Source organism: Parus major, chromosome 28 (genome assembly GCF_001522545.3).
Source record: "Parus major isolate Abel chromosome 28, Parus_major1.1, whole genome shotgun sequence".
Taxonomy (NCBI): domain Eukaryota; kingdom Metazoa; phylum Chordata; class Aves; order Passeriformes; family Paridae; genus Parus; species Parus major.
The window spans coordinates 2,947,628-2,968,549 of record NC_031797.1 but is presented as its reverse complement, the minus strand read 5'-3'; the positions used below and the strand labels follow the sequence as shown (position 1 = coordinate 2,968,549).

General features: G+C 59.1%; 2 protein-coding genes across 2 annotated transcripts in view; one reads left to right on the top strand and one right to left on the bottom strand.

The window, feature by feature from the left end:
* Positions 1-7,417: 7,417 nt before the first annotated feature.
* RNF126 (ring finger protein 126) lies at positions 7,418-15,445 on the top strand. The gene is made up of 9 exons (XM_015651578.3): positions 7,418-7,548; positions 10,244-10,302; positions 11,568-11,631; positions 12,134-12,375; positions 12,913-12,981; positions 13,065-13,134; positions 13,350-13,443; positions 13,869-13,984; positions 14,209-15,445. Exons 1-9 carry the CDS (start codon positions 7,474-7,476, stop codon positions 14,359-14,361), a joined length of 942 nt encoding a protein of 313 aa, XP_015507064.1. The 5' UTR covers positions 7,418-7,473; the 3' UTR covers positions 14,362-15,445.
* A 1,615-nt stretch (positions 15,446-17,060) lies between these two features.
* The window catches only part of FGF22 (fibroblast growth factor 22), a 4,472-nt gene continuing 610 nt past the window's right edge, over positions 17,061-20,922 (bottom strand). Inside the window, exons 2-4 of the mRNA XM_015651481.1 lie at positions 20,790-20,916; positions 17,817-17,920; positions 17,061-17,593 (exon numbers count right to left, since the gene is read on the bottom strand). Coding sequence (XP_015506967.1) covers positions 17,399-17,593; positions 17,817-17,920; positions 20,790-20,916 — 426 coding nt within the window. The 3' untranslated portion in view covers positions 17,061-17,398. The remainder of the gene's footprint in view (positions 17,594-17,816; positions 17,921-20,789; positions 20,917-20,922) is intronic.

Genomic DNA, 20,922 nt, shown 5'->3' with positions numbered 1-20,922 from the left:
CGGGGACCGACACCCCGACACTGAGATGGGTCGGGGAAGGTTTGGGGGTGCCTTCTGTGGTCGGGGTGGGGCGGAGCAGAGCAGTGTCTGGGCAGACCCCGAGGCGTGGGGGACCCCAGAGCGCTGCCCTGGCCGGCCCTGTGCTGCCCGCACGGCTGTGCCTTCCCCACCCATCCTCGCATGAACCCGAACCTGCCTCCTCCCAAAGCAGCCCCGGCTGGCAGCAGGGGCACGGTGTGGGCTGTCTCTTCTGTGGCTCCTTTCATCTCTGCTCCCCAAACACTCCCACAGCTCGGCTGGTACCCAACATCACCCCCAACACACAGAGGGAAACTGAGGCACCACCCTGAGCCTTGCCAGGCAAGGAGAGGAAGGTGAAGAGCTATGGGGCTGTACCCCTGTGGCGTGTGCTGCCCCTGTCCTCCACAGATGTCCCTGTCACCACGAGGACTGCTTCCTCTGGCTCCTGAACAGTTCCCCTGGGCTGGGGAGCTACAGCTGGGCCAGTGCTGCCAGGCTTTCAGGGCCTCCCAGGCTTTGTGGGGCTCCTACAGGACATGGGAGAGCAGCAGAGAACTCAGGGCAAGGCAGGTCAGGGTTGGCCTTGCTCCTTGCTTGGTGCCACCACAAGGAGATCACCCACCGGTGTGAAGGGGGGTCAGGATGCACCTGGGACCATCACCCCGCTCCCCAGGCAGAGTGCCGGTGACACAGGACTCTCTGCCACATCCCATGGCCCTCTCCAGCCCCAAGCGCCTTGTCCAGCTCCTGGCTGCACAGCTGAGGAACATTTCACCCCGTGCACTGGCCCCAGCTGAGGTCATGTTTTCGGCAGGGCTGAGCCGGGCTCTTTCAGAGAGGGGCCCCGGCCACAAGGCCCACGGGACCCTGCACCACCCCTCCGGCCCAGCAGCAGCCTCCTGGCTCTGAGTGGTGCCAGCACAGCACGAGCAGCTTGGTTTGGCGTGGGATGGGGCTGGACACAGCTTTGGTCCAGTGGGACATGGAACAGCCTGGGTCCCACAACAGGGGGAGCGGGTGCAATGCCATGTGCCAGCACCAACAGAGAACAACGTCACTGGCACTGCCACATCTCCATCCCTCCCTCCATCCCTCCAGCCAGCAGGCTGGCTCTCAACAAGGGAAATCTTCCCTCCCTTCTCCACTCACAGCCCTTTGCACCCCCAGGGAGGGGTCGGGAATGGGGAGGGCCAGGTGTAGCCCAGGTGGCATCGGTGCCATCCGCAGCTACAGGAGCCCTGCAGCACCTGGCACCTCCAGACAGTGTGAGGTGGGGACAGGAGCACTGACAGGGACTGTGGAGGCTCCTGGGGGGGAAGGACAGAGCCAGCAGCCCCTCACCACCAGGCTCCCAGTGTGCTCCTGGCCCTGGCGCTGCTCCCGGCCCTGTCCTGGCTGGTGTGACCCAGGCTCGCTCGGCCGCCTCGGAGCAGTTGCCCATGTAAGGGCAGAGGGCCGGGGAGCCAAACTTCCAAGCGGGATGTCCGTGAGCGAGTGGGTGGTGATGCACTCACTCACATGCTCCAGGATGCGAGAGGAGCTCGCAGAGGCCAGGAAGGGATTTTCCTTGGCTGCGAGTGGGGTTGCACAACCGCCGTCTCTGGCAGGGAAGGGGTCAGACCTCGCTCGGAGCAGCAGGCGCTGCTGCATCTGTAAGGGAGCAGCCAGGCTCCTGACGGCCAGGCAGAAGGAGCCTGGTGGCCAGGTCCCTGAGCCAAAGGGTGCTCAGAGTCCTGATGAGGCTGCCCTGCCCCCAGGAAAACCATGCTGAGGGCTCTGCTTGCCCCTGTCTTGGCTGTGGCTAAAGCAACTTGCCTGTGGTGATACCGCAGGCGAGGCCCAAGGCTGGTTCTCGAGCAAAGCTTGGAGCAAAATTCCACTGGCCAGTCCCACGCACAGGGTGATGCTGCCTCCCTGAACCCCAGACACCCCAGGGCGTGACTGAGCCCCAGCAGCACCCACGGAGTGAGTGGGGCGAGGAGCTGGCCTGCGGGAAAGCTGCCCTGCGGCACCCAAAGGGAGACAGAGGAACCCCTGGGCCAGGGCTGGGAGTGGTGGGAGGCGCTGGAGTGGGGACAAAGGAGCCCTTTGGAGCACAGTGAATGGTGGCTTCACATCTGACCTTTCCTCTGGGCACTGGTGCCACGCTGGGTCAAGGCTGCAGCAGGATTTCGGGACAAGGTTCAGACCCAACCGTTCTCCCTCCAAACCCCAGCTTCTGCATGCTGCTGCTGGGCTCCTTTAAGGAGGGAATCTCGCCTCTCTCATCAGTTCAGGCTAATTAAACTCTGCTAAACCAATTAGAGCTGCAATTTGCAACAAGACGTTCTATTGAGAAGAAGAGCCCAGGGTCAGGGCAGAGGTTTCATACCGCCGGCGTGGATCTGTGGGCAGGTGTTGGCCGGGGCCCTGGATGTTGGCATTTCCCTGTCGGAACGAGGTGATCCTGGCCCCGTTCCTCTCCTCACCGCAGTGGGATGCCCCAGTTTCTCTCATGCAAGCAGAGATGCTGCCAAACACCGCAGTGGGGAGAGGGGCTGCTGGTGGGGGCTCCACAGCCCCAGCTCAGGTTTATCCGTGAGCCCGTGGGATTGCAGGAACCCTCAGGGACAGGCTCAGCACAGCAGGGCCAGCGCTAGAGCTCAGTGTGCACCCAGAGAAGGGGGACGGGATGGAGCCTCGGTCACATCCCTTGGAGCACGTGGCGAGTGGCCAGAGCAAGGTGTGAGCCGAGGGCACGGCCCCGCAGCCACTGCCGGCAGCCTTCACCCTGGGGCGGGATTTTCTCCCGTATCCTCACGGCTCCGGCCCAGTGAATTGACTCAGTGCTTGTTTGGGGAGAGAGTGTCAGGACGGCACCTTGATGGGCGCACTCCACCCCCAGCGCTGACACGGAGCTTCGCCCCGCGCCCTGGGGCGGCAGCGTCACCGCTCCGTGCCTCAGTTTCCCCATCTGCTGAGGCGAGATAGCGCAGGATCAAGCAGAGGAGCATTATCTCCCAGGAAGGTTGCAGGGATTAGTTTGCTAATGTTTGCAAGGAGCTTTGAAGATGAAAAGCCGTGAACAAATGCCAAGAAGTGCTGAGCTGGATTCTCCTCGCCAAGTAATCGTTTCATGTTCCTGGGACACTTCCACTTCTGTGGATGAAGGAAGGCAGGGCGGGAGCGCCAGCATGCAGGGAGGGCTGGGAAGCTGACATACATTCCCAAGACCTACCCCTCCAAATCTGATCACCCATTCTGTTTGATTCTTGATCAAATTCTGATCCCTCTTGCTGATGGCCAGACCCAGACCCCCTCCTTGCTGCTGGCACCAGCATCCTCAGCACCCTGCAGGCTCCAGCAACCCAGCAAGCATCACCCTGAGCAGGATTCACTCCCTCTCCCCTTCTCAGAAATGTCCTCCTCCTCTCCAGTGTTTTGGGTGCCCCCAGCAAGAGCCACACTTGCCCAACGTCTCTTCTTTTTGAATCTTTGGTCTCAGTGCCGCCAGGTCTGCCTTGAACTGATGGGAGATGCTCTGGGCTCTGTCCATGCTGGGGGAATGCCGGTGCTTGGAGCCAGGAGGTGCAAGCAACATGGAGCGGGGACTGGGAAGGCTGGGACATGGGAAAGCAGCAGCCAGAGCCAGAGTCATCCTATCCCATCCTATCCCATCCCATCCCAGAGAAGCCACCACGTGTCTCATGGCTCCAATTCCACCTCTCCTGTCCACGTGCGCCGATTTCCAGCCGTCTTAGCGAGCTCCTTACGGAACAATCCCGTTGCCCACACGGCTGAGCCTGGTGGGGTTGGCCTGGCGGGGCTCAGCCACGCGTGACACAGGCTCTGTGTGTGTGTGAGTGTGAATGTGAGTGTGAGTGTAAACAAGCTGTGAGTCAGCGCCGGCGGCCGTGCGAGCTCCCAGCGCAAACGCTGCCTCCGCCGCGGTGAAGGGCAGGAGCAAAGCGAGCCTCGAGGGGAGAGCTGGCAGCACCGTGGAACGTCGGGCAACCATGTGGGGCTGAACTGGGTCCAGCAGAGCAGGGAGTTGGGAAAACCTCCCGGGTCATTAAAGTCTCCTGGCTCCTTGGTGAGACTCGGGAGAGGCACTGCGGAAGGAAGCAGAGCTGCACCGGGAAGGGCAGCGGCTGCTCTGCTGATCTTTGCTCCCAGAGCAAGGTGCTGCTTATTGGGGTGGGACGGATGGGCTGGTGGCTGCCCTGCTCCCATACCAGCCACAGGGAGGGCATGGATGCCATTGGCACTACAATCCCAGCATCCCGGCCTCGCCAGCCTGGTGGCCCTGGAGAATCCCCATCCCATGGGTCACTGAAGAGCAGAGCCACCACAGGTCACATCCTCCCTGGAGCCCACATCTGCCACACAGCCCCTGTCAGTCAAAGAGCTTCATTACTTGGCCCAGGCTGGCAGTTGTTAGAAAAGCATGTTTTTCATATTAAAATTTCCCTTGAAGAACAATGGTTTAAACCAAGCATAAAAAAAGGGAAAGAATCCAAAAAGAAAAAAAAAAAAAAGAGAAAGGAAAATTTTTGGTGGAGCCCAAAAGCAGCCCCCTGGGACCATGAACTTCCCCTGAGCCCCTCTGCTCTGGCTGCTCCCAGGAGAAGGAAAGGACCACCAAGATGCCACCAGCCCTTCTGTCAGGGATCAGAGCCACGTAGGGCTGGGGTCCCCCTGCCACCAGCGTCCCTCAGCCCTCACAGCCCGGTGGTGGTGAGGACGGGGCTCAGCCTGCGCCGCTGCTCCCAGGTCACCGTGAGCTGCCGGATCACTGCCAGATGGGATCCGGACCCACAGCCTGGAGGTGTGAGGCTCCAGGAGATGAGGTGGGGGATGTAAATCTCCCAATCTGTCTGAGCAAATTCAAAGGAGACCGATTCAAATCCGCCGTGACACGACTGGCTCGGGGCGGGTAGACAATCCCTGCAGTGTCTGTAAGGAATCTCGCCGCTTTCCTTTGAGTGGCCTCCAATTTATTAATTAAAATAGGCAATTATATATGATGTGGGGTGGAGGGGAGCAGGGAGACCAGCTGCACCAGTTATTCTCACTTGGCAGGAATTGCTCTGGAAGCTGCTCTGGCTCCAGGAGGTGCTTGTGCTTCCCAGGGCTCAAGGCAGAGCCCATGGCTGGAGCTGCCCCTGTACCTCCCACACCTGGGCAATGTGGGGGCTTCAGCTCCAGTCACCTCTTCCTTTAGGAACACAGAATCCAGAGGCCAGGAGGAATCCCTTGACCCCCTGTCTGGGGCACGTGTCCCCTCCACTGCTCAGCCCAGGTGGGATGGTGACTCTGAGCTGCTGGGGGAGCCCCCCACCCTGTCCCATCCCCTCAGACAATGGGAGCCCTGGGATATTTTCTGCTGCCCTTCCCAAGCAGGGTGGCCGATTTGGGAGCGGGCTCTGTCTAACGATGACTCGATACTACCTGGGGAGGTGTCACCTCCTCGTCAGCCCTCTTGGGTGAGGGTGCAGTTTGCCTTTCTGCAGCACCGTGGGAAAATCCTTCCCTGGGTGACTCAAATTTGCTCCTGACTGGACGCAGCTCCCTCGGAGGCAGCAGAAGGAAAGGGGACAGCCAAACACAGAACCCCCAGTCTTGGGGTGTCTGAGCAGCATCTCAGACAGGGTCTCCATGGGATGCTCATGCCTTCTGTGGGGAGGAATCGTGGCTGGGGCCAAACTCAGGGCATGGGGCGGTCTGGGAGCCTCAGGGCCCTGAGAAGCGTGATTCCCTCTCCATGGTCAGCAGCAGCAATGAGGGATGGGCAGGAGACTTTGGCTGCAGGTCATGGGCAGAGGCTGCAGTCCTGACATGGAGGCAAACAGATGAGTGAGGGGCTTTTGGGAGACCCTTCCCACTGCTGCTTACTCGCTCTGCTGCCCTTATCTCCATGTGCCTCCACATCCGCTGCCATTTGCATCCCAACGAGTTCAGCTTCCACAGCTCCTGCGTCAGGGAATTCCAGAGGGACAAAGTCAGTGGAGCCGGATCCTTCCCCCCCCATCCCACAGGCACCCGGCACTCATTTGATCAAGTGGCAACTTGTCCTCCGAGCGTGAAACAGGGCACTGGAGAAGCTCGGGGAAGGAGCTTCCCTTGGGGTGTGAAATGCCCCATCCGGAGCCGCGGGCTCCGCGCTGAGGCTCCGGGCTCTGTCTGGCTCCCGGCTGGGCCACGACGCACTGTCTGGACCCACCTCCTGAATAAAAGGGTTACGGGAGCAGCAGTTTCCTCATCACCTGTAAATAAATGCCTTATCAGCGGCCGGGATCATCGATCAGCCACTGAACTCTGCCAGTGCGTCCCACAGCTGCAATTCCCGCAGCACCACCGAGCCCGTGGAGCTGCTGACCCGTGACACAGCCCTCAAGCGCTTTGTCCCACCAGCGTCCGACCCACCACAGCTCAGCCCGTCCCTGTCCCCCCTCAGGGCGGGGAGCAGAGCTGTGCCGAGCTTTGCGCGGCTCCTGAGCTGCTCCACAAATCCCTCCCCGGCTCCATCACCCGGCAAAGCTGGAGCAGCAAATCCTGGGCTGAAGATGCCACCTGCTGGGAGCGGGGCTAGAACGCCAAGACCCCACAGCCCCGCTATGCAGAATCCTTAAAATCCCACAGTTCTGCCACTCCAATCCCGCCCCGCAGCCTCAGCATCCCCCTCCTCCAAAACCTCACAACCGCATTGCGTGGATATCCCAAAACCCCCCCAGTCACACCGCCCCAAAACTCTGGGACTCCGCAGTGCCACACAAGAGCCCCTGAGCCTTGGGACCCCAGTGAGGGCCAGGCAGACCCTCTGCTCTCTCAAAAGCTGCAGCCTGGGTAAAACGCTGGCCCCAGGTGGGATTCTCAGGTCCCAAAAATCGAGATTCCATCTCTCAACCCCAAAAACCTCCCCAGCACCCTCCAGCACCCAAGGGGCAAGGTCTGGGAGAAGAAGCCAACCTGACAGTGTCCTACCAAAATTAAACATTCCAGTTTCTTTGGGCCTATTGCATCTTGAAGGAGCTCACGAGATTTTTCACTGGGAATACCCTTTATTCCTTCTTTCGAGGGACTCAATCTCTCCCCAGCTAATTTATTTCTCATCATTAAAAATTAAATAAATAAATAAGTGAGCTTTCGATCTGATATTTTAAAGGTGGGGCCGAGAGAGGGATCAGGAGTCCGGGGGTGGAGAGAAGGAAAGATTTGGGGTGGGGTTCCCGGAATGAGGGGGGTTCCCGGAATCGGGGGCCAGTCTCGCCGCTCTCCCGGCCACGCCCCATCGCCTTATATGGACAAAGCCCCGCCCACTCACCTTATCTGACAACAGCCCCGCCCCCACATGCGCCACGCCCCCTCAGCCCTCGTTCCCCTTCGCGTTTGCGCCGCGCCTGTCCCGTGTCCCCCCTCGGCCGCCGTCGGCGCGGCGGCGCGCGCGGGGGGCGGGGCCGGCGGGTAGGGAAGATGGCGGAGGCGTCGCCGCAGCCGGGCCGGTTCTTCTGCCACTGCTGCTCGGCCGAGATCGCCCCGCGCCTGCCCGTGAGCGGGGGACCAGGGAGGGTCGGGGGGGAGGGCCGGGAGTGCGGGCAGGGCCGGGCGGGGGCCCCGAGGGGACGGGCACGTGGGGGCGAGGCCTGAGGGGCCCAGGGGGCCTGAGCGGCGGGGAGGCGGGGGGATGCCCTGTGGGGCTCCACCCGTGGCACCGGGGCTCGGAGGCGTTGAGAGGGGCTGGGGGAGGTGTCCGTAGCGAGGGAACGGGACTGCGGCGACGAGGGGAGAGGATCTGCGGAGGGAACGGGCCAGCCTGGCCGAGGGGCAGCAGCTGGGCGAGCCGCGGCGGGGGCGGCGCGGCGGGAGGGGCGCTCGGCCCTGTCCGGCCCGGACGGAGGGGCCGCGGCGGTTCGAGCCGCCCCGCGGGGAACGGCTGGGCCCTGCCGCGGAGCCGCTCTGGGGCGGGAGTCCGTCCGGCAGCAGCCCCGGCGTCCAGCTGTGACACCCCCGGGCCCAGCAGCCTGAGCCCAGCCGGTGCCAGGCGAAGCGCCCGGTGCTGGGGGGTTTCTCGGTCGCCTTTCAGGAGCGTTAATGAACACGACAGAAGCCCCGCGGTGGTGGTGGCTGGGGAGCAGGAGGTGCACGGTAATACGTAGGTAGAAGTGCTGTGTAGGCACCTGGGCAGGTGCTTTAATCACACACCAAAATCCGGCGTGTGTGAGTTTGTCCTGGTGTGGGTGGAAAAGGAGTGTGGGCTGTTGGGGAGGATCTGGTGGATCACTTGCTCCACTGCTCGGCTTCCTGAGATGTTAAATGTGATTTGGAGAGTCCTGCTGGTCTCTTTATCCCGACACTTTTCACAGCACCTTGTCCAAAAGTCATTGCTGGTTGCTGGCAGTCAACTTGAGAAGCCTCTAAGGACAAGCAGAGCTGTCCGTGCCGGGGGTGGTTGGTTTGTGACGTGTGATTTGTCCTTTTGCCCTCTCGTTTGGGCCAGGGTGGGCAATGCCAGGGCCTCCCAGCTCGTGTGTAAGGGTGAGGACAAACCCCTGACCGTGCTCCTGCTGAACACACATGGGCTGTGGGCAGGAGCCAGGGGGTAATCCAGAAAATCTGTTATTTCTTTCTGTTCAAACACCCCGTGCTGGGCCGTGCTCACATCTTGTGTGCACTGGGCTGGGCACACCTGGCTGTGCCAGCTGGGCACTCTCAGCCAGACTGGGCCAGGCAGGGAGTGAGTGCCGTGTTTGGGGGCTCAGGTCTGTTGAGCTCATGAGCTTGTTTTGGGGATCCAGGTTCACTCGGGTTTCACCCGGGTTTCACTCACTGTCTGCAGGCGCAGTAACCAGAGCTGCCAAAGGAGGGACTCAAACAGCCCGAGAAACAACAAACTTTGACATTTATGCTGTTCCAGCTGCAGAGGAATGTGCTGATCCCTGTGCTGGGAGCTGGCTGTGAGCACACAGACACACACAGCACACAGCAGCTCCCTGGAGCAGGGTGCTCAGGCCACGGTCAATCACCCCCGTGCCATGTGTGTCCCCACCAGTTTGTGCTGCTGGGAATCAACGCAAAGGGGGTTCCATGGACAGGGATTTTCATGGGCTGTGGTTCCCTGTGCTCACACAGGAGTGCTTGAGCTCAGACCTGGTGTCAGTGGAGCAGAGATGGTTGTTCCACAGGTGCAGATGGGGAGTCCTGTGTGGGAGACGGAGCAGCCACCTCTCCCAATCTGTTCCTGAGCCTCAGAGCTCCCTGGGCAGGTATTTCTCTGAGCAGATGGAGCATGTGCAGTGGCTCCAAGCTGTGCTCCTTCCCTCTTCCCTGGAGCCTTACGAGAGTCAGCTTCAGGAGCCAGAGGAGCGACCCCAAGGGCCTTATCAACAGCCTCAACTCCATGGGGGAATCCCTCAGTCTGGCTAAGGACTGTGCCAATTCCAGTGCAGCAGCAGAAGGAAGTGGCATTATTTTTAGAAGCTCTTAAATGCCTTCTATGCTGAGCCCTGCCAGCCCGGGATTTGGGGTGGTGTGTGCCTGCTGTGGGGCAGGGAATGGGATTGGCTCAGTGCTGTTTCTTGAGCACTGGAAAGTGAAACAGTTCCCTTTCAGGGTTTCCAGCATTCTGGGCTGCTCTGCCCAGGACAGGCTGGTAGTAGAGGATAAATTCCTTACTAACTCCAGGAATCATGAGGACGTGGCTGTCACAGGAGCTGCACACTCAGCCTGTCTGTCCTGGCATGCTCAGGGGACTGGGGTGGCAACAGGTCTCTGTAGTGAACTCTGTGTGTGGGAGTGTGAGGTCCTGGCTGCAGAATGACCCAGAGTGTCCCTGTGTGCTGTGAACCCCAGGCTGTGTTAATGACAGGAACCACTCAGCCTCCCTGAGCACCACGATGTTCCAAGTCTATGCTGTCATTCCCACATTGTTTTCTGCTCCCTAAAACACACAGCTGGGCCAAAGTTTGAGGTCTGCTGTGCAGGGAGTATCAGGGGTTTCACTTTCACTTCACTGGAACTGCATCAGCTGGTAGCTGTGTCTGTACTGGGGACAGTGTTACCCTCATCATTCTTAAGCTGAGCTGCCACTGGCTCAGGAAGGCAAATGTTGGGGTTTGAGGTCTCTCTGGCTCTGGGACCGTGGCATGTGCTGGGGATGGCAGACTGCAGGACCCTCCCACCTTGTCATACCCTGCAGCTCTGAGGTACCACCTCCTTCTCTCACCTGGTGTGTTTTCTCCTGCAGGACTACATCTGCCCACGGTGTGAGTCTGGTTTTATTGAAGAGCTTCCCGAGGAGCCAAGGTAATGTGCTGCCCCAGGGGCTGGTGCCCCAGTGAGCCCAGGTTGCTTTGCTCTCTTCCTAGTTCAAAGGCAATATTTGATATAAAATGCACCATTTCTGTTGCTTCTGCCCCAGCTTTGGCTCATCTTTCCTCACTTTTGGAATACAGTGCTTTGTTGGCAGCGTTAGCATCCACAGGCCACTCTACCACAGCAGTGCTGAGCATCTGACATCTCTGCTGAGGGGCAGGGCAGGAATGGTTTGATTTCAAACAAACATAAAGAAGTGGTAGGGAGGCTTTCCCTGTGCTGTGTGGTAACTCTGACCTGATCTGAGTCATCAGGGCAGAGATAACCCCAGAGAGAGGGATCTGGGAATGGTGAGCACATGGACACCTCAGCGTAAGCAGTGACTGTATTGAGGATGAGCAGCAAAATGTAGTGGCTGAGACTTTGGACTATGCCCTGGAGCAGTGAAATCTGCATTTCTGTGCTGCCACTGGTGGCAGGAGCAGCAGGAATGCTTTAAAATGTTTCAGTCACGTTCATGGGGCCCCAGCTGTGTCCGGCTGCAGGACAGGCCACGGGCAGTGCAGGGGCCAGGAGCAGTGGGTGTTGCTGATTGTGGTAGTCTGCATGGCCTGGGGTTTCTGCTGTGAGCAGGTGATGTTTGGTTTGACCACGCAAACCCTGGAGCCTGAAAATCCATCCTGACTGACCCTGACTGTTTTGGTGATTCCCTGTGACCTTGGGAGAGTCGTGTAGTTGCTGAATTTCAGCGGTTTCGGTACCGTGAAAGCAAAGCTTGGTTTTGAGCAGGAAGTGTTCCTGCAGCTCTGAAAGCAGAAGTCTGACAACATTTAGAGTTTTCCCAATATCCTGAGCCGTTGGGTTACATACCTCTGCAGTAGAGAAGTTTCTTTGATTCAAGATTAGACTTACATGTCTTGGGGTCACAGAGATCAGCGTTTGTGCCTTAAGTCTTCCTGGTGCTCCAGAGGATTAGCTGGTGTGTTTGAGATGGATTGTGGGGGAAATCCTCGCTTGACATCATGGTTCAGGAACTTCTCTGCAGCTTCATAAGATCTAATAGGGTAAGGAGAAATAGGTGAGGATGTTGGAAAATGAAAGGTTCAGGGAGGGAAAACTGATCTGGGTAATAAGAAGATCAGCAGCTGAGGGAAGATCAGGTTCTGTTGAGCTGCCTCTGCCCTGGGATGGGAGGGGGGCAGAAAAGCCTTGGAAGCTGCTATGAGAAGATTATCAGTGCTCTTCATTCCCCATAGGAATGCTGACAATGAGACCAGCTCCTCTACGTCAGCCACTGATCAGAGCAGGCATCCTTTTGAGGTGAGCACGTCCTTTCTCTCTTCCAACACCACCTGCTTTGCTGTTGGATCGAGTATTTTTCCAATAGTGCATTGTTTAAACCTTCCCCAGATCATGACAGAATTTGGAAAGGAGGAATTAATATCCTCCACATGCTGCTCCTGAAATCACTGCATACCACATTTTTGCTGTGTCTGTTACGTAGGACCATCACTCGTAGCTGATTCCTGTCATGAGGGGGCTCAGCAGGATTTGGGTGTGTTGCTATGCAGTAGCCTCAGCTCGGAAGCAGCAGTGACACACCAAAGAGAAACCAGGGAACTGTGATTTTTATTTTTTTTTTTTCTGCTTTCATGTGCAGTTCCAGTGTCTGTTCCTCACTGAGCTGCTGCCGAGGGTGCTGGTCCCAGTGTCACCCCAGGCCTGGGGTTCGCTGTGGGCGGCTGCTGGGACACGGTGGGAGCCGAAGGCTGTTCCTTCTCTTGTCACAGTCTGTTCTCTGCATTCCCTCCCTCCCTCCCAGAACGTGGATCAGCACTTGTTCACCTTGCCCCCGGGCTATGGCCAGTTTGCTTTCGGGTTCTTTGACGACAGCTTTGAGTTTCCCTTCGGGTCCAACGTGCAGCCAGAAGACAACCGGGACTCGGAGAACCGGCGGGAGCGTGAGCACCAGTCCCGGCACCGCTACGGGGCCAGGCAGCCCCGCGCCCGCCTGGCCACGCGCCGAGCCTCGGGCAGGCACGAGGGCGTCCCCACGCTGGAAGGGTGAGAACTGCTCTGGCACCTGGGGAGACAACCCCGTTGTTCCTCAACTTTTCTCCTGGCCTATGGGAGCAGCATCCCAAAGCTCTCCAGCGCTGCCATGGGAGCCGTGTGTGTCCCACCTGAGCCTGTGGGCAGCTCCTGCTTGGGGTCTGTTGGGGCTGTTTCTGCTGAGCGATGACATGGACTGTGGATGGGAGTTCGTCCTGTAGTGGGAAAATATTCCCTGGTCATTGCCAGATGTTGCAAAAATGTTGTACTTCCTGTGAGGGGAAACAGAAGAGAACACCAGACAGTGTTTGTTAAGTGCATCCTGGGAACCACTCACCATCGTGTCAGGAATTGTCTCCTTATGAATCAAATACTTTATCAGTGCTGATCACTCCATAAGCTGCCATTGCAATTGCTGCTGGGTATTTTTAATTGCCCCAACAGTGTGACAGTATTCAGCTTATTCAGCCTCTCCCTCCATGCTGGGGTGCTGGGCTGGGAGCCAGCAAACTTTAATTCTTACACAAAACTGGTTTTCTTGTCTTTCAGAATTATCCAGCAGCTGGTCAATGGAATTATTGCACCGACCACAATTCCAAACCTAGGTCTGGGCCCTTGGTGAGTTGGAGGATGTGCTGCTCTCTCTGACAGTGTCTCGTTGATGCTCCAGGATGAACTCACTTGCTGTCCTTGCTCTTCAGGGGTGTCCTGCACTCAAATCCGATGGACTACGCCTGGGGTGCCAACGGCCTGGATGCAATTATCACACAGGTAAAAGTGGGATTCACCGCAGTCTCCATCCTCCTGTGCAGTGCTGCACGAAGGACAGCACCTGTGGTGCTGCAGGGAATGAGGGGCTGCAGAGACTGGAATGGGAAAGGGTCCACACTGCAGGGTCCAAGTGCCCTGGCTCAGGAAACGAGTGGATTCTGTGTGCTGCTGAGCTCACCTCTCTCTTCTGCCTGCCTGGCCGGTTGTTTTTCCAGTTACTGAATCAGTTTGAAAACACTGGACCGCCGCCAGCGGACAAAGAAAAGATCCAGGCCCTCCCCACCATACAGATCACACAGGAGCACGTAGGTACGTGTCTGCTCCATGGAGTCATGCACAGAGTGCTCCCTGGAAGCTCTGTGTAATGTTTTCTTGGGACTTGAATTTTTGTCTGCTTGTACCTTTGAGGCATAAAACATTTCAAAGTGGGCAGAGAGCTGAAGGGGCTCTGTTGCACTCAGACGAAAAAAGAGCAGTGTAGGCTGGATGGATTTGCCCTGGGGAGGTTGTGAGAAGTTCAGTGTGGATAGAGATGGAAAAGCAGAAGGGAAGGATGAGGCGTACCCGGGGCTGGAGGAGGTGGGGTGATGATGTGGGGACTGCAGAACACCAAGCTTTCCTCCTGCCAGGGATGTGGGGAAGGGGAGAAGGATGAGGAGTCCTGAGCTGGGGGCTTTGTGTGTGGTTCTCTCCTCCTTTACTCAGCTGGGTTTGGCTTTCCCTGTGCACTGCAGATTCCGGGTTGGAGTGCCCTGTGTGTAAGGAAGACTACACAGTCGGTGAGAACGTGCGGCAGTTACCGTGCAATCACCTGTTCCACGACGGCTGCATCGTCCCGTGGCTGGAGCAGGTGAGTGCGTGGCCGTGCCTGGGGTGTGCAGCACTGGGGGCTTTGTCTGGTCCTGCTCTCTTGTGTAAATATTTTCCTACCTCCATGATGAGGCCTGAGCACGAGCAGCCTGAGGTCAGAGGATGGAGTGTCATCCCAGCCCGTTCCTCGAGTGCTGCTCCCCTATTGTGTTTCTAATCCCGTTTCCCGTATTTCTTGTTTTGTTTTTTGTCTGCTCCCCAAAGCATGACACGTGTCCCGTCTGCCGGAAAAGTTTAAGTGGACAAAACACTGCCACAAACCCCCCAGGACTCACAGGGATGAACTTCTCGTCATCCTCCTCCTCCTCCTCTTCCTCCAGCTCACCAAGTAATGAAAACTCATCGAACAACTCATGAATCTTAATGCACCCTCTGTCCCTGGGGCCCTTCCACTGTTCCCCCTCCCTCCCTGGCCACCGTGAGCAGCCAAAGGGGCTTCCAGAGCAGAGCGAGGGGAGGGGATGAGGCAGGAGCAGTGCCCCCAGAATTTCCTTTTGATTTCTGAAGACACGGAGACTCTGGGTCCTTCAGAGATGAGAAGCCTCAAGTTCTGTGATGAAAAAGGGGGGAAAGAGCTCTGTCTGTCAATAAAAACATCCTCTTTGCGTGGACTTTACCCATTGCAGTGCGAAGCTGCTGCGCTCCCTGGCTGGGAACCCTGAGGTGCTGAGCGAGTGGTTGAATCCCGAATGGAAAGGTTGTTTGTATGGGTTTGAATTTGAGATCCCTTTCTTTTTATTTCTTTTGCTCCTCCTCCCCTTGGATACTATCTTTTCTGCTTTGGAGATTGAAGTCTAAAACGGAAGCATAAGGATGCTGCCTCCCCCCAGGATCGCCATCTGGGGAGGATCAATAGCTGTCACTGAAACAGGAACTCTCAAGTAGACCCCAGGATCCTTCCCTGTCCCATCTCAAGTCCCTTTTATTTCTCTTTATAACCTCGCCCACTGATACTCAACACTGAAAGGGGTTTTTATAATCTTAAATTATTACTGTTGTCAATAAATGGACATTTCAGCTCTGCGAGCCGTTATGCATGATTTGAGGAAAGCTACAGGGTAAGCTCTGAGGCCACCAAGCTGTCCTGCCTCCCCTGGGCAGGTGGGGCCTCTCTGAGCCCTCCTGCATGCCTGGAGTTCCAGTGGGAGCCACTGCCAGCCTGTGGATCACTGCACAGGTAGCCAAGGATCGCAGCTGGAAGCATCCTCGCCTGGTGTTTTCTATTTTTTACACCTTCTTCCCTTTACAGTCCTGCCCCCCTCGCAGTCGGGGCAGGCTGTTCTGCTGGGCTGACACAGGACTGGGTGTGCAGCAGAACGAGGACCAGCAAATCTCATTGTGACCGAGTAATTACCAGGAAAACATTTTGGAGAAAAAAAAAAAATGTATTGCAAAGCTACTTAAAATAGAGCTGATTAAAACAAGGAGAGAGGGACAAATATCCAGGTATGTTTGTGACTCAGTTTCTGTGACAGAGCTGGAGCTCAGAGAATGACAACAATGTCACTGGAATGGGCAGTGACTCCCTGCCATGTCCTTGCTTCCTGGGCCCTGAGGCATGAGAAGAGGAGCTCTCACCATCCATCACCGGGAGACCCTTCCCCTCGCAGGGACTTGGGGTGGTCAGGAGGTCTCCTAAAGGGCTGGGGGTCCGTGATGGTGCCACATGTTGGGACTGCTCTGTGGCAGAGGCCAGAGCATATAAGGGAGAACCTGCCCCCACGGGAGCTGCCAGGGAAGTGGGTGGAGGGTTTGGCATTTTTTGGGGTTCCCTGCCTCTCCCTTGGCTTTTGGGGCCCTGGGAGTGGGCTGGGGCTGCTGGGGAAGGTGCTGACTCCAGTGCAGCTTGGGTGTCTCTTCTAAACCAGCATCACCCCAAGACCTGGCCCTTCCATGAGCTTGAGAAGAGATGAACCTCCTACAGGAGGGGGAAGGATGGTTTGGCCTTTCTTGAGCCATTTCAGAGCGCAAGCAATTGGTTTGTTGGAGAAAGTGTCACCCACGGTGCCAGGGCCAGGGGCTGACAGGGAGTGACTTGCCCGGACTGTTTTTCTTCCTTGGCTTGGCCAGGCAGCGTGGCGGCGCCTTTCATCTCACAGGAGGGTTTATCTCGGGACTGGTGTGTCAGGGTTAATGGCTCATCCTCTGCCAGGGGTTGAGCCAGAAGCCTGGGCTGGTGAGGTGGGCGGCAGCAAGAAGGTCCTGGCTGAACCTGCACGTGTCCATCAGCTGACCTGACACTGGGGGAAGGCTTTGCTGTTTAGTTGCCAAAACAAGAGACCTGGAAAAACTTTCCCTCTCCCACTGTGTTTCAGCTGTGACAGGGGGTTCCTGGCTCCCCCAGGCACCTGGGGATGATTGCTCATGTGTGAGCAGTGCTCAGATGGGTTCCAAGTGGGCCGAGCAATGTCCTGGGGGGGTGCATGGCAGCTGCTGCCCACCTGGCAGGGGCTCACCACAGTCACCACATGGTTAATACAGTGTCAGTTCCCTCTCAGACTCGTTTGGAGCTGGTTGGGTCAGAAATGGAACGAGTTTGGTGGTTTTTGCTGGGGCCATTGCTCTGTCTGACGTGACAGTGACCGGGCTGCTGGGCCTGGCCACAGCAGGTGTGAGGTGGCGCAGGGATGTACCCTGGCCAGGACACTGAGGTGCAGGTGCTATTCCTGGCCATACTGCCCTCCAGGTGAGGGGCTGGTCCTCACCACTGTCCACTGTCCCAGCCCTGTTTTTGTTGGGGATGAGAGCACAGAACTGGGCTGCAGAACTGACACTGGTATTGGCTTTGGCCAGGGGCAGCCCTGGAGGTGTGTCTGGCTGAGGATCTGGGCAGGCTCCTGCTCCTCCTGCTCCCTCCTTTGTGCCACTGAACCACCATTGCTGTTTTCCTGCAGGGTGGGTGGGGGTCGGTGAAAAGCTGGGTGTGGCAAAGGACCAGCTGGGCTCCCTGCCAATGGCAGCAGGGATGACACTGGTGGCTGCAGCCACATCCACACGGGAGCCAATCCCTCCCATCCAAGCCAAGTTCACCATCAAAGCTCCAAGACCTGCTCCTGTTCCATACCATGAACACAGTTTTAATTGCCACCACGGATGCTCGGACACAAGCTGCTGGTACATCCCAGCCCTGCAGAGATGCCATTAGCACATCCTGGTCCCTGCTCCAGTCACACTCCTCGGCTGCACCACACAGGCTCTGCACCAGGGGAACAGTGGGAGAGCCACAGCCCTGCAGCACGGCTGAGTCTGGAGCTTCTGCCTTCCGCATCCATCCTCTGCCGTGCATTAAAAATAAAGCAATAAATAGCAAAAAATAGATATGTACATAAATAAAATAACATCTTTTTGTTTGGTTTTTTTTCCCTACAGGACCATCCGGAGCTGCCCACGGTGTTCAGCTGACGAGCATGGGGAGGAAGTGTGTGGAGAGGTGCTGCCGGCGTGTCTTGCCCCCTCGCTGTGGCCTGCCCTTGCTATTGAGCGAGAGGAACATGGGGCGGCCGCGGTGCCGCCAGCGCAGCGACGCGTAGGTGTTGTAGCCGTTCTCTTCGATGCGCTCCGTGAACTTGCAGTTGGGGCTGAACTCCTTCTGGCAGGAGAGGGAAGGGGGTGAGGGGTGGCTATGCTCAGCTGGGAGCCCTCGGACCCCAAGAGCGGGGCAGGGCAGGACCCTGGCTCCTCCCTGATCCCCGGGGGGCAGAGGGGCTTGGTGGGTGCAGTCCCCTGCTGGGGAGCAGGTCAGGGCATGGGAAACCAGCCCTTGAGCCTCTGGCTCTGGTGCAGTCCCTCCCAGGAGGCAGCGTCCGACCTACCGACCCGTAGAGCCTCCCCCGCTTGTTCATGGCCAGGTAGAAGCCGGTGTGCACCGCCCGGATGGCCACGACGCCAACACGCACCGACCGGATCTCGACGATGCCTGCAGGACAGGGAAGCATGGCATGAGAGAGGGACGGACAGGCAACCTCCCCGAGGGGCCCTGCCCCAATGCTGGGTCTGTGGCTGCAGTGTGCCTCCAGAGAGAGGGAGCTGCTGATCCTCACCCAGAGCCAAGCAGTCAGCGGAACAAGGGCTGCTGTGCAAGCTGGGAGTGGGAGGGGGAACCTCTGATCCAAAGAAGGTTTGATCTTTACTCCTCTCCTCCCCAGGGTCCAGCCACTTCCCAGGAGCTGGGCTGTGCGGGAGCGATGCCAAGCACAACCCTCATGTGTGTCCTCCCTTCACTGGCAGCTCTGCCCGTGCATCCATCCCCAACGCGCCCACAGTGCCCCGGGGACCTGACCTGCCTCCCGCAGCACCCGGCCCCGGCACACGCCGGGCACTGAGGCTGGCGTGGCTCCTGGAGTGGCAAAGTGTGCGCGGGGGTGGCAGCGACAGCACACATTGTGTTACGGTGGACAAAGACACACGGACAGAAGTTTGCAGGGGCAGGAATGGGCCAGGACAGTGCCGTCCGTGGATACCCGATTGCCTGGTGGCACAAACGAGGACAAACGGCCCCGTGCTCAGCACTGCGGGCTGGCGGGTGAAGGAGCACTGCAGGACGTGAGGATGAGCCCGGGGGGCGGCTGCAGCCGGGCGACGAAGCCACAGCTGGGCTGGCGTGTGTGTGCCCCGACCGCCGAACTCCTGCTCGGCCGCTAATGGGAAAGGCATGCGGTCAGACCAGCGGCTCTGGCACGGGAAACACCCAGAGCATCATCGGGGCCTCTGGATTCCTGCAGTGCCTCACGCCGGCCAGCCCCGAGTGCCGCTGCCCGCCCTGCCGCCCGCCAGGCACACAGCGCAGTGCGGAGGGGAGAAGGAATGTCCAGTGAGAGCAATGTGGGCAGGGCAGCAGGAAGGGCTGGAGCCACAGCAGGATCTGCCTATGGACACCACTGCAGGGGCTGTCGCGGCTGGACAGGGTGGGAGGACACGCAGAGGCTCTGGCTGGTGGCGGCACACACAGCATGGGGACTGCAGCCCCTGGACAAGGGCTTTCATCAACCTCCCAGCGTTGCTGGAGTTCCCTGGGCATCACCTGCCTGCAGGAGGCTGCGAGCGGACAGGGTGGATACAGCACTGAGGCAGCGTGAGGGCTCCTGGGCGTTCCATTCCTCAGGGATTTTCAGCCCAGCTGCTTCAGTGCTGCCACCGGTCCCGGCAGCCACCGGGATCCGCAGGGCCCGGCCCAGGGAAGCCACTGACAAGGCTGTGGAGGGGAAGGGCTGAGCGAATGCCTGTGAATCCATCACACTTGATCACTGTCTGAAGCTGCTGCTATTTATAAGGACTTGTGCTTTTCTAAAAATAACCCCCTTCTGTTCCCAGTGCTCTAGCCGGCTCTGCCGCCCTTTGTTTGCAGGTGCCCGGCCAGTACCTGGTCAGAGCCAGCTCCCAGTGCTCCCAGTCTCACACTCATCCCCAGAGGGGTCTCGAGGAGGCTGGGGCAGATGCAGGGCTTGAGGTGGGGGAGTCCCTGGAAGATCCCCCGCCACCCTAGAGCTGCCAGTGGGGCTGGTCCAGCAGCTTCTGCGAGGGCTGTGGAGCAGAGCCCGCGCCCAGCCCAGGCGCACACAGATAAGCAGAGTGAGCCCCATGTACAGCCCGGAGCTGCTCCGCCTGCCAGGCCCCATGGCCACACCATCAGGGGAACGTGTTGGGGTGCTTTGTGCTGGCAGTGTGCCTGGTCGGGACTCCCGACAGCCTCCGACACCACAGGAGGGTTCCCTGGGCTGGGCTTGGCTCCCAGGTCCTGTGGCTGCTGGGAGATGTCCTGTGCTGGCCAGGAGATAGTGCAGCCCCTGCTGGACCAGGACATGGGCTGGGGGTGCTGCAGCCCTCCTGCCCCAAACCCCAACACCCTGTCAGGGCACAGGGGAGATGTTCAGGCATCCCCCTTTCCCAAGGCCCCCAATATCCCCCTCTTTGTCCAGCTACTGTCCTGTCAGCCTGGTGCCCCTATCCCTGTCCAGGGGCTGTGACCCTGCACCCCCATGGGCAGCTGATAGCCAGGCACTCGCAGCCCTGACTCTTGCTTAAGTCGTACAGTGACTGCCACATCCTTGGGGACTCTGTCCCTCTGTCCACCCAGCTGTCTCTGTGACAAGTGCCAACCCACTCTGCAGGCAGGGGTTGCTCCATGGACCCCTCCAACAGGGATGTTCATCTGTCCCACATCTGACAGATGCCCCATTCTGGGACCAGCATCACCGCAAAACTTCCTACATCCCCCCCTCCTCCTCAGCCTTTCCTCACCCCCCAGTGTTTTAGTGGGGGAATGATTCTGCGATCTCCCAGTCCTTGGGAAAGGCAGGGCAGGGGGGGCATCACGAACTGGCAGGACGAGATGGGACAAAGGACCCCCGAGAGACCCCCTAGGACACCCCAACGGCTGGGAAAGCAACGCCGGGTCCCCGGGCAGTGCCCGCCGGTGTCCGCGCCCCTCTCATGGCTCCCACAGTGCAGTGACGGGGGCGAGGGCAGCCGGCGCCGGTAGTGCTCCGGGAGCGGCGTGCCCCGGCCGGCGGGGACTGCGGGGACCCGCCGCTCTCGCGGAATAGACACTTCGGCTGAGATTTCCACAGAGGGAAGAGGTGCGGGCTCTCTCCGGGCTGGGCATGGAGGGGTCCCGTCGCCGACCCGAGGCGCCTCCATCCAGCCTCCGCCCCCGTCCAGCCCCGGCAGCGCCCGCCTCTGCCTCAGCCCCGGCAGCCGGTGGGACCGGGCTCTCGCCAGCCGTGGGCGGGGGGCGGCCCCAGATCCCGACTCTCCCCCGTGCCCGTCCCGGTCCCCTCCCCACTCACTGCCCGGCCGCTCCCTCCAGCGCGTCCCTTCCACGCCGCCGCCGCCGTCGATGCGCAGGAAGAAGCGGGTGGCGGAGAAGAGCCGCCGCCAGCGCACGTCGCCCTCCAGATGCCCGTAGCTGCGGGGGGGCCG